The sequence below is a fragment of the Pholcus phalangioides genome, unplaced genomic scaffold, assembly GCF_987345545.1.
Source record: "Pholcus phalangioides strain wild (caught in Gottingen) unplaced genomic scaffold, Ppha-v1.0 ptg000015l_1, whole genome shotgun sequence".
NCBI classification, from domain to species: Eukaryota; Metazoa; Arthropoda; class Arachnida; order Araneae; family Pholcidae; genus Pholcus; species Pholcus phalangioides.
In genome coordinates, this window is record NW_028301608.1 from 70,687,358 (window position 1) to 70,700,490 (window position 13,133).

The 13,133-nt window shown below is 33.7% G+C and overlaps 1 protein-coding gene across 2 annotated transcripts in view; it reads left to right on the forward strand.

The window, feature by feature from the left end:
- Nucleotides 1-12,342, forward strand: part of LOC149076634 (pescadillo homolog) — a 270,201-nt gene extending 257,859 nt beyond the window's left edge. For both annotated transcript variants that reach the window (XM_089244245.1, XM_089244246.1), the window contains exon 15: nt 12,142-12,342. In XM_089244245.1, coding sequence (XP_089100371.1) covers nt 12,142-12,198 — 57 coding nt within the window. In that variant the 3' untranslated portion in view covers nt 12,199-12,342. The remainder of the gene's footprint in view (nt 1-12,141) is intronic.
- Nucleotides 12,343-13,133: the final 791 nt, after the last annotated feature.

The window sequence follows — 13,133 nt, forward strand, 5'->3', positions numbered from 1 at the left end:
TTTAAATTCAGTTTCTTTCCCAATACCATAGGTGAATGGAACAAGCTCCCCTCTACTATTGTTAAATCCCCCCCCCCCCCCACAATCTCTGATTTTTTGTCAAATGTTTCAAAGCATATGTGTACAAATCTACCGCATCCTTTTGTATAGGCCTTGGGCAAACAGTATAGCATAAATAAATTTTTTACAGGTACATCAGACTTCCATAACTGAAATATCAAGAGACAAAAATAACATTATCTCATAAAGAAAAAGGAAAATAACTTTGTGGGATTCTTGAATTGAACATTGACAACGAACACCTTCAAGTGAAACAACAAAAAGTATAGTTTCCGCCAGAAATAAAACCTAACCAGAAAGTAAGCCTTAGCTTGATTTTTCAAGATGCTCTTAAAGGCCCCCCGAAAATTAGGCTGTTAAATCGTCAGCCAGATGAAGGCATTCTGTAGGTCTGTTGCTATACATGACAGGTTTTCTTGTATAAAGTGATATTAATGTACAATAATGTTATTGACATTTGTATTTAATGATAATTCACATTCTGTAGTTTTAAGTTTCCCAAAAATGTCTAATTTGGACAAGTGGAAACACCTCCAGAGTAATGAATCCTCAGAATGGCTGCTATCTCCTCCTCTTAATCAGATCATTTTTTAATTATTACTGCTCTTTTAAAAATATTTCGGAATTTAATTTAATTAAACAGGGATATTCTTTAATTGTGAGTTTGATTAAAAAAAAAAGAAAAACTTAATGGTTCTGGTTACATAGTTAAGGGTTATATTTTTGACGGATCAGTACACTTTTGAATACATTTTCCGCAGTGTTTTAAAAATTTGGAGAAAAAAAAAATCAGACACCATCCTAATTTCTCAGAATTTTCATTACCAAAATTCATTTTTTATACCACAAAAAATTTTCTTACTGCAGTTCTGCATACAACTCAAAATTCAGATACAATTATGCAGCTGTGGGTGTGTTTATATGTGAACAATTATTCCCTTGTTGTGTGGTCAATTTCATTAATCAAATGCATAATTTAAGGTGCACCAAACATGTATATTTAGACATAATATAAGATGTATACATAAATGATGTACGTACATGTTTAAGCACATATTTTGAGGTTGTGGAAAAAAATAAATTCAATTTTGCCCAAAAAACCCAGATTTTTTAGAAAAATCTGCCCGGGCTGGATTTTTTACAACCCAGCGGTTCTATTTTTTTGATACATAGGCCTATTCTAGTTTTGATGATTCTGATGCTACCCAATAGCATTCTTCTGTATTTTTAGAGCATGGAGAGGCATAAACAATGTATGCAATTCTCAGCAAAGTACTAGAAACAAAGGTGCTTCATTTTTCAAAAACGATTACACTGGTATTGAATAGTAAAATGTAAACAAATCCCTTTAAAAGGGATGGCAACGCAGTAAAGCCCATCCGGTTCATTTTGACTTCATGTTGACTTCCGTGTAAATGAACATCGGAGCTTGTAATTTACACATTTTGCACTACGCTTTTGAAAGTGGTCTTGAAGGAGCGTCATTCTTAAATATCTTACATGACTTCATCATTTGCTTTGTATTGTCAAACAGTTGACAGATTGTACTGTGGAAGACTCCAAAAAAAATGTTATTTATTTGAACAGAAAATAATTATTTGTGGTTGCTAGTGCATTCTTTTGGCCAAAAATTGTTTTTGTTACCAATTCATTTCTGCCATTTCGCTTTGACTTGAGTCAATCTTATAGGATACCAAAATAGTGCTATGGGGAAAAAAGTTTAATAACATTTTTTTTTTTTTTATGCTAAGATTTTGTTGTTTAAGGGGGAGTACCCTCCCCTATCCTACTTTTTACTCCTGCTTTTTCCTAGTTTTCCGAATTTTTTTGAGCGAAAGCACTGAATTTGGTAAATAGCTGTGTCAATTCAGCTGAATCAGTGAGATAACTTGTAAGTTGTGTGACCATACGTTTCTACACAAATTTTTATTAGAGTGGTTTTTAGTGATTTTCAAGTATTTCATCCACTAAATGGGTGCCATAAATAATTAAATGATTATTTATGCCTACAGTTGGCGTAATGTAATTTTTCTCGCATAGCTGTTGATAAATAAGTTATTCAAAACTTAACTGTTTAACAAAATGGTTAGTTTCATTTAATTATTTCTTATAATGTAAAAATAAAAAAATTTGTAAGAGTTTGCAAAGTTTAGTGAAAAGGGTTCATACGATTCCAGATTGTCAAAATTTGCACACTTTTTACAAATATTTAGGTCATTATTTGGTCACTTTTTTAAACATTTTGGTCATTATTTTCAATAGTTTTGATGCCATGAGTTGTGCTGAGCCCTGGTAATGTTTTTTTTTTACTTTTCCAGGACTTTATGACCCACTCCCATGTTGGGAGGCACATTATTAGAAAAGCAAACAAAATTATGCACTTCATTTTAGCAATGATGTATATAAAATTTTAGGTATCAAAACTGATTTTCTAGTCGCCCTGCCATCTGAGATTTGTCTAACCCTGCTATTAACACACTTTGCCCCTATCACACACTGATGCTGTTGAAGTGCCAAAATGATGTGGTTGCGCAAAATATGTTATACCGCTGGCCAAGTACAGTATCCTCTACTTGTACATTTTAAAGTGTTTTTTCCTTTCGCCAAAGAAAATTCTATTGCTTCATGCAATGGACAATGCATATTTTCAAGCCATTCTGACCAGCAGTTCTTATTCGTGTTTTGGAATCAGAACTTTAATTATAACTACCCTGTATATAACTGATTATTTTTCATAAATCACTTACTACTGTACATCCTAACTAAACGGTGACCCTGTACATATTCCAAGGAATTTCTAACTGAAATCATTGAACTGAACATTTTTTGGGCAGAGATCACTGGCCACTTTATGAACTGACCAATTTCGGGCTTTTACTACTGCACAGTAGAACCTTGATTAACTGGGGGTAATGTTGAAAATATGTAAAAATAATAATTCAATATTAAACCTGGTGGCATTATGCAGTACGAGATGTGTTGCTTCCTATGGAAAGAAAAAGAAAATTTCTGAGGTAAATCAGGGTTCCCAGCAACCTGGAAAGTCAGGGAAAATTCTAAATACTTGGGAAAAGTCAGGGAAAATCTGAAGGAGAAAAAAATCAGAGGATAAATCTACATTCAAGTGGTTTACCTTCACTTTTTTCCATGGAAGATTATTTTTGAGATCCTCAGAGGAAGGAAAAAAATCCTTATCAGCATTTTCCACCAGATCCCCTATTGAGAGAAATGTGTTATCAGTAGAAGGGTGGGATTTTACATACTGGAAAACAATGTTGGCCAAGGAACAATCTGCCCTCTGAGTAAATAGATGATGGTATCTGTCTAAAGAGGAGAGACTCACCTTTCCATTGTTGAAAACAAAGCCAATACCAGCTCTAACTTCTTTTCTATCTCTTCTGAAAAAACATTATATATATATCCTCTTGCTTTTTTTTTTCTGCCTGTGGGGTAGAGAACCTTTAACCTTTTTATGTTGAAGAATGATTTGAATTCAATTATCTCTGTGTGAGATTTCCAAGGAAACTGGTATTGTGTGCAAGATCATATACACAATTTGATTTGGTGACAAAATATTAACATTCTGTCTGTAATGTGCTTTTCAATGGTATATTATCACAAAATGTTATACATTCGGCCCTCCCCGTATTCGTGGTTCCTGTATTTGTGGGTTTTTTTTTCTTTATTGGAATTTTTTTTTCAGCAAAGCTCAGCAATCGCCATTCACATGTTTTGTTTACAAGATTTGAGTTGTGCGTGTTTAGAATGGCTCATTTGTCTAGTGCGCTACTGATAATACTCTGAAAGGAGGGGAGAAACAAGTGAACTTTACAAGAAAAATTGAATATATTGGCTATGCTTGGCGAAAGTAAGTCAATTGCTGCCGTGGCTTGTCATTACGGAATCAACGAATCTACTGTGAGATATATCAAGGAAAGGGAATCTGAAATTCGGTCAGCCGTGGGTGTAGCTGCACCTGTGGCAGTGAAAACTTTGCATCGCCTATGCAATCCATGTGTTTCTCATACCGAAAATGCAGGGTTTTTTTGCTAAAATGTTTAGTAGCAGACTTTCTTTGTAGCAGTCTTCTGCTACAAAGAAGGTAGTCTAATGGATCATAATATTATAATGGGAAACAGCGAAAGGATTAATTTACTCTTCTATAAAGGGAAGGGGTAGTGAAACGTCTCTTTCATCAGAATTTTATGCAAGTAAAAGTTGATTTCATTGGTTTAAGAAACGATTTGGATTACACAATGTAAAAATCACTGGCGATCAAGCCACTGCTGACCAGGAGGCAGCTAGAAAATTTCCAAAGACTTTGTAGAAAATTATTGAAGAGAATAGATATTCACCTCAGCAGATGTTTAACGCTGATGAAACTGCACTATTTTGGAAGAAAAAGCCGCAGAAAACATTTATCACCCATGAAGAAAAGCAAGCCCCTGGTTTTAAGGCAGACTTACGGTAGTTAAGGTAGACTTACTATGTTGTTTGTGCAAATGTGTATGGGTACATGGTAAAGCCCACCATCATTTTTAAATCTATGAATCCGTGAGCATTGAAGGGAAAGGGTGAGTCAAATCTCCCGCACAGTATTTTTGATGATCATTAGAAAAGCTTGGACTATGAAAACGTTTTTCCTGGATTGGTTTAAACAATGTTTCATTCCAAAAGTCCGGAAGTACCTTGAGAGTGAAGACATGCCATTCAAAGTTCTTTTGATACTGAATAAAACTCTTGGACACCCAGATGTCAATTAGTTCAAAGTTGATGGTGTGGAATTCTGTTATGTCTTTTAATACATCTATCATTTAGCCCCCTTGATCAGGGGTAATGCGAGCATTCAAGGCTCACTATACATGTCACTCAATGAAGATGATTGTGCATGCAAATGCAGAAAATATCTTGAAGGTATGGAAGAATTACGCTATCACTAATGCCATTACTGTCATCACTAGAACCATGGCAGCTCTTAAGAGAGAAACAATCAACTCGGTTGGATTGATCTTTGGCCACATGTGCACTCCAGGACACAACCATTTTTAGAGAGCCAACTGAAGAGATTATAAAAGACATTGTCATGTTAGCAAAACAGGTAGGTGGAGAAGTGTTCAATGATATGGATATAGTGAAAGAGAAGTCGAACAGCTAATTAATAGCAATTCAGAGGCATTGACCGAGGAAGAATCAATGCAGTTGATTGCTCATGAAACAAGCGGTACCAGACGAAAATACCAGAAGTAAAATACAAGTTCACCATGAGTAACATAGGGGAGGGCTTCGCAAGTTGAATAGATTATTTTCATGATGTGAAGAATGTACCATAGAGGGATCTATGGTACATTCTTCACGTGTAGAAAAATTGGTAGAGGAAGTCTTGTCAACACACTCCAACATACTTGATGATATGAAGAAGAAACAGGAAACAGAAATTGCAATGTTCTTTCAGAAAACATCACCCACAATCAGTCGCTGCACCCTCATTTACATTCCCTTATACTTTTGCGTCATCCTGCTCTTCTCATGATGTTCAAGAAACGAGATAAACAAATAAAACTTTGTTTTCGGTTATTCCGCAGATTTTCTGTATTTTCACCACTCCCGGAATGTAACCCGCCATGAATACAGGGAGGGGGGATGATAATTTAGAGTGATATTGGATGAATAATAATTCTAAACGAATTATTATGCGCGTTACAATGTTTGGTCAGGGAAATGATCGAGCAGATTTTGCTGAGAACCCTGTAAATGAAAAACCTCTGTAAAACTTGTCCTTGTCCTTTGGAGCAGCTAGTGTGTTTTGAATTATAAGGCCTGGTGGCGTAATGCAGTACAATATCTGTTGTTTCCTATGGAAAGAAAATGTCTGAGGTAATGTAACTACTAGTACACTGGTCTTTGTCCTTAAGAAGAGATCAGCTGGTTTCCTTTTGGATTATAAGACCACCTGCCCTTAGCATGTCAGTGAAGTCACTACTGTTGTTGCTTCTTTGTGAAGGGGGGAAGCCTGTGAGATAATACACCACCACCACATATATGTGATGCAATCTTTATTCATGAATTTACTTAAGATAGAGCATCAGAATGTAGCACAAAGTTAGAATGAGAAATTTTGATACTGTATATAATTTTCAGCAACTAAGATGCTTGATATGAAAGAAAATTTATATTCAGGCCATTTTTATGAGTTTTTTTGAAAAAAAAACCATTTATATCATCTTGCACCATTTAACAGCTGTTTTTCCTTCCTTGTAGGATGGGCTTGGGGGGAGGGGAGGTAATAAAAGTATACGATACAGAAGCCCCCTGTCGCTCCTGAAGTGTTCTTTTAAGGTGCAAGTGTCTTAATTTATTGCCAGAAAAAGTTACTGGAAACACTTTCGTGGGTAGGATGTTTTCTGGAACAATTTGCCCCCCCATAAGGTTCTACGTGGAAGTACTCCAACATTCCTGGCAGGGTTGTTTGGTTAAACCATGGTTTAAACCTTGGTTTTAACCAACTGGTTTTTTTATAAAAACCACTTTGGTTTTTTTCAAAAAATCAGATAAAAGTTGCCTAAATATCATTTTTTTCCTTGAAAAATATCACATTTGTTCATTATTAGCCAAAATGTTTCATTTTTACCACATTTTATATCCTTGGGGTACATTCTGATGGTATATCTTTAAATGACAAGATTTTATAAGTGGTTTTTTTCAAAAAGTCTCATAAAAGTGGCCAGAATATATATATATTTTTCATATGAAGTATCTTAGTCATTTAAAGCTATATATAAAAGCCAAAATTTCTCATTCCTACAACATTTTCTAACCTTTGGCTACATTCTGATGCTCTCTCTATCTTAAGCAAATTCGTGAATAAGGATTGCATCACACATCTAAATGTAGTGGTGTATTATCTCACATGGTTTCTTTTTCCCTTCACAAAGAAGCAGCTATAGTAGTGACACCATCATGCTAGGGGCAGGTGGTCCTATAATCCAATAGACACCAGCTGTCCTTAAAGGACAAAGACTAGTGTACTAGTTGTTACATTACCTCACATACATTTTCATTTTCTTTCCCATAAAAAGTAGCACATCTCCTACTGTATATCTCCCAGTCTTAATATTCAATAGTTGTTTTTTTTATACTTTCACACACACACTGTTCAGCCCATTTAATCAAGGTTCTACTGTATAGTAGTAACAGATTTATGAAAAATAATCAGCTATATACAGGGTGATTATAATTAAAGATTTGATTCAAAAACTATACAATAAGTACTGGTCAGAATGACACGGAAATTTGCATGGATACTCCTGAAGCAATTGAATTTTCTTTGGCGAAAGAAAAAAGTGCAAGTAGTGCAAAATGTGCAAGTAGACGATGCTGTACTTGGCCAGCAGTATAATCTATTTTGTGCAACCACATCATTTCGGCACTTCCACAGCATCAGTGTGTGGATAGAACTTCTATCAAGATGCACATTACAATACCAGCAAAGCAGCTGCCGAAGACCCATTTTGACAGGATGCACCTTAACCCTTGCAACTTCTGACTGTGGGGGTACCTCAAAATGTTATAAACAGTGGTCAGATTGCAAACTTTATGAATTGCAATCTCCAGCACATTCCCTATATGTTAGAAGTTCCTCATTTCTCAGGAATATGAAAGGGGGCGCGTTTGGCTTGATAAAGCTGAATTGCAAGCACATCCACATTATGACCATGGCATACTCCGATTCTGTTGTTGAACAAGAATTTTTGTGCTTTCAACCTCATAGCCAGAACACGCGGTGGACAACATATTTAACATTTCTTAAGTAAGTTGTAGTTATTTGTTCAATTACTTCGTTTTTTGTGATGTTTCCATGAATTATGAAATCGTGAAATGCTATAATTAAGGTATCATTCTGCCATGACTGGCTATCGTTTCCATTCTGCTAGCAAATTTCCCACATGTTGGATGATGTCATTAATTTTACATTTTTAAGTATTTTTCCCCTTTATCAAATAAAATTGAATTTTTTCAGGAATATTCATGTCAGTTTTCAAGTCATTCTGGCAATCGTTCTTTTTTTACAGTGTTTTGAAATCAGAACCTTAGTTATAATCACCCTGTGTATCGTAAATCATTGCTAATTAATCTACATTATTTATGCTGCATTAAATACATTATATTCACCTAATTTTTATTAGTTTTTGCAAAATAGCTTCCTAATTAAGTATACTGAAAGTAACTGGAGAAAAACCTTTATATATATTATGATTAATAATAACATTAAAAGAATTTTCAAACACACAGTAATCCATTGAGTTAAGCAAAAATAATTAAATTGCAAAAGTTGGTTTTTGTTAAAATGTAATAAATATTTATTGATTAATTAATATGAGAATAGTGTTAATTACATTAATAAACATTTTATTTTAGTTAATTATTAAAAGTTTGAATGATTTTTCAGAAATTTCATTGTTTTTAATGTTAAAACAAAAAACCGGTTTAAACCAAAAAAAACCCGGTTTTTTGGTTTTTTTTACCAACCCTGGTCAGTGGTCTACATCATTCCTTGAAAATCATGTGACTTGTTGAATGTCGGCGCATCTCCGTTATTTTCTAATGGCATCCATAGTTGTTTAAAGGAGTTTAAAACAATAAATGTAAGAAATAATTTCAGTATCGATGTCATGATTCCAAAATTAATGAAAGAAAATATTACAGAATTAAATATAATTCCAAAATTAATGAGAGATAATTCCAGAATTAATGAAAGACAATTTCAGCATTGATAAGAGATAATTCCGGAATTATTGCTTTATTAATTTTGGAATTAATGAAATAGTTTTATAATCAATAAAATAATTCAGCATTAATGAAAGAAAGAATTTCAGCTTTAGCGAAAGAAACAAATCCAGAATTGATGAGAGCAATTATTCCAAAAGTAATGGAAGAAATAATTCCCGAATTGATGAAAGAAATAATTCCAGAACTGATGAAAGAAATAATTCCAGAACTGATGAAAGAAATAATTCCAGAACTGATGAAAGAAATAATTCCAGAACTGATGAAAAAATTCCAGAATGAAAGAAATAATTTAATCTTTTTCTGTCTTTAGAAGAGTTTTTTTTAGTCTTTAAAAGAAAATTAATTGCAATATGTAGAGACTAAACTACGTTTCAATGAGGAAAGTGACAGGCACTAGGCCCTCTAGGTCTCTCCAATATATTTGCCATCACCTCCATAATACCTATGTATTTGGTTTGAACTTACCCCCCCCCCTCCCCCTACATATTTCTAAGCTCTCCAGATATTTACTTTTAATGATACGTCTATAAAACAAAAGCTTACATTCCTCTCTCAATTTTTTTTTTTAATTCATGGCAGTGATAATCATTAACACATCACACAGGACTTTCAAAAACAAAATACCCTTTTGGCAGTTTAATCTTTTAATTAAAAGTAATATTCAAAAGAAACTTAAGAAATTCATAACTACGTGTTGTGTTTTGGAAATCTGCACACATGAGCTTCTCCGGAGTTCTTAATTACAACGGTTTGAAGGTTTCTATAGCAAAAATGATGTAACTCAAAAAAATATAAAACAATGAAATTTAAAGGAAAAAACATGTTCGTAGTAATTAAAAACTTGGTCTTAGTAATTAAAAAAATAAGTCTTGATATAAGGGTCTTTTATCGAAATAAATAAATTAAACAATGATATTAAGATGGAATAAGTACTGAGAATCACCAATGTAGGGAAAAGGAATAAAGGTAAGTTCAAATTATCCCACTCCCCAGCAGTTTCAGTGGTTCCGCCCTCTGCTGCCCACGTGATCTTCAAGGAGTGATCTTTCACCTCCGACAAAACGACCAGTTTCTTAATAGGAGTGAAAACGCTTCTCTTTTACAGCTTTGGCATCAGTAGTGTTGAGGAGGTAGAGGCAGTGAAAGGTGCTTCTAGAACCTCTACTGACACCAAACATGGTTTGTCCCCATTAAAAGTGTGTTAATAAAAAAAACATGGAAACAAGTTACCAGAAAACTCTTCAGTGAATTTGAATTGCAGACTTATGAAAGTACTTGCTATGAGTGAGTTACTTACCCCGACCTGGCAAATGTGATTCGTCATGCGGGGGTTTCCTGGAGGGAGCATTTATTTTCCCAATTTAAAAAAAATGACATATGTTATAATATATATACATTCTCTATCTATCCAAGGGAACACCATTGTCCCCCGACGTTAACAATTCACCTTGCAAAACAATTTATATTGCATTACAATTAAAATAACAGAACAAAAAATTACTACTACTATTACAGTTTATATTATACCTCGGGCAGCACCATTAACATCACGTGAGTAGGAATTTGATGCTCCCAAGGTTATTACATTAAGACGTCATTATTGCTTTAATAAATATACATTAATATACATGCGTTTTATGTATCCCAAATGTTGAATATATGATCCATTCATATTATCTAACATCACTGGAAAAACATACTTATGCAAACCAGTTCAAAATAATATAAATTTATTCAATTAATATAACACGAATAAATAAAATTCCTTTAATAACATGAATATATTCAAATATTAAAATGAAAATGAATAAAATTTTAACATGTTATTTATCACTGTTCACACAACACTTGCTATATGAACATTGCTATATGCATTTTGGCAGAAAATTAGATTTTACACAAGCTCTCACGTTGTCATGACGTCAGTGACTGCCATCATCATTTGGGAAAACACCCATAAAGGACACAACCGTGGTCATTTTCATCGAGCAGCCGTAAAAAAAGTCTTGGAAAAGCATGGAAAGACTGACATGGAATATTGCTCAAGGGCAACGCAGAACCTGCCTTGGGGGGGGTGGAACTTTTTCTTAATTGATTAAAAAATATTTTTTTCGAAAGAAAAAAAATTGTGAATTTTTTGTGATCGAGTCTATGAATGGGGGGGGGGGGACATCCTCCTCGGGAGAATCTCAGTATTTCTGGATTGTGATTCCAAAACTTGAAATTTAATAAGAATTTTTTTATTTAAAATTTAAATAAAATTAAATTTAAAATGCACACAAAATATTTGAACGTATTTTAATGTGTTTGCATACAGTGTAATTGAACATTGATTGTGTAACTTAACCAAGAATTTCATTAGTATTTAGTAAAATATATAGTACAGTATTTTTTAGTTTTTAACGACAATATTGATAATAGGAGAAATGATGAATCCATCCAAAAAATGTGTTTTTAGAACTTGAATCAATCTCTTGTGTTGATCTGTGTCCAGTCTCCCTTCATCTTTCGGTCAGTGAAGCAACTTTTTTGATGGAAATTTACTTTTTCCTACCTTTCTATATCTCGGTTAAAAGGGTTTTTGCCCAACTTATATTTAATCAGACATCAACATATTGCAACCTTTTTGGTTTTTGAGGATTAGAATCATGTATTTTTTCACTGTTTTTTTACTCTAATCTCAGATCAAATTATTTAAGTCTTTCTTCAGGTCCCGTTAATATAGTTGCATTACTTTTGATCACTGATAATGATCAAAATACTGATAATTTTGATCACCTCAATAAATCTATATATCTTGACATTTATTTGCCTACGTTCACTCTGTTTGGGCTGAGTTCCGTATTTTTTTTTTTTAATAATTTTCTTTTTCTTTTATATGTATGCTACTTAATATTTGTTGGTATATTATTATCGTGCTTATTCTATGTATATATATCACTCATTAATTTTTTCCCTTGCATAATATTAATTGTTCTGACACCACTTTATATGATTTATTATATTCTCAATGCATTGTATATTTTGTAAATATGGCTGTAAAAAAAGAGCAACGAACTGCCACTCACTGGAGGACTGGTCAAATCAATAAATTATTTATTTTTTTATCAATCAAATTTTCAACCATTTTTGGCCTGTTTTATAGAGTTTTTTATTTAAAAAATTTGTTTTTCGAAAACTTTCTGAATGTTTTTTTGGTTTTGTCAGTTTTGAGATAGAGAGGTTTGACTGTATTTACTATTATATGGATGCAAATTGGTTACAAATGAGAATTCAATTATTTTACTCTTTTAGGCACAGAAATTGAAAGAAAAGGCAGACGCTAATCAACATGGAAGAAAGCAGACTTAAATTTCTGTATAGGATTTCTCATCTTGATACAGCAGTAAATGATAAAATGTGCATGAATGTACACTAGAAAGTGTGTGCTTTGTGTATATATATATCGTCTGAAAGTTTTTGCTTTTGAATTTTCATTAAAATATTGGCACACTGCTTCTTTACTTATTTTTTCTATCATGTGTGTTAGCAGATTTAAATCAAATGATCATAAATTTATCAAGATTATACGAAACAAAAAACAAGCATACCTGCCATTTTCTCTTCAATGCCGGATTTCACAAGGCTTCTGGACTAGTTTTGATTATTGTAGGGGTGCAAGAGCTGCGCCGAAATGGTTCTCTTGCTACATGGTGCACCAAGGTGCCAAATCCCTGCGCATTTGTGCCAATTCTTGTTTGTGGTTCGCGTAGGTACCGCTAATGCACGTAGTACATCAAATACCCGGAATTTAGGAAAAAGAAGCATGAAAATTTTGTTCACGGGGACGTGTTTTTTCCGAGACAGACAAAGATATGGAAAGGAAATCTCAATTTTTTTCACTTTCCACCATCTATCACAATCGCGTCATCTCGTGACCTTGGAAAGTAGTACTACTTTGAAGTGGTCCAATAACGGTCCCATACCGTTATTGGTATCCCTGAATGAATATGTCGAATTTTCCAATTTCGAAGAGCGTTTTTTATCCTGCGGGTTATATGCTGCAAATAACGGTAATTTCTTCGCTACCAACCTGCGTTCAAAGTCAGCGTATCTACGGCTTAAATTCACTTTGTTTCCCGCAAGATTGCATCCGCGCCTTTGCAAAGAATCGAAAAGGGACATTGGTTTACTCGTTTAAATTACCAAAATTTTTCGGAGATCGTTGGGAAAAGACGGGATATGTAAAAACTCCAGCTAAAATATCCATAGTTTTGTCATCTATCCCCTATTTGGTAGTGTGGTAA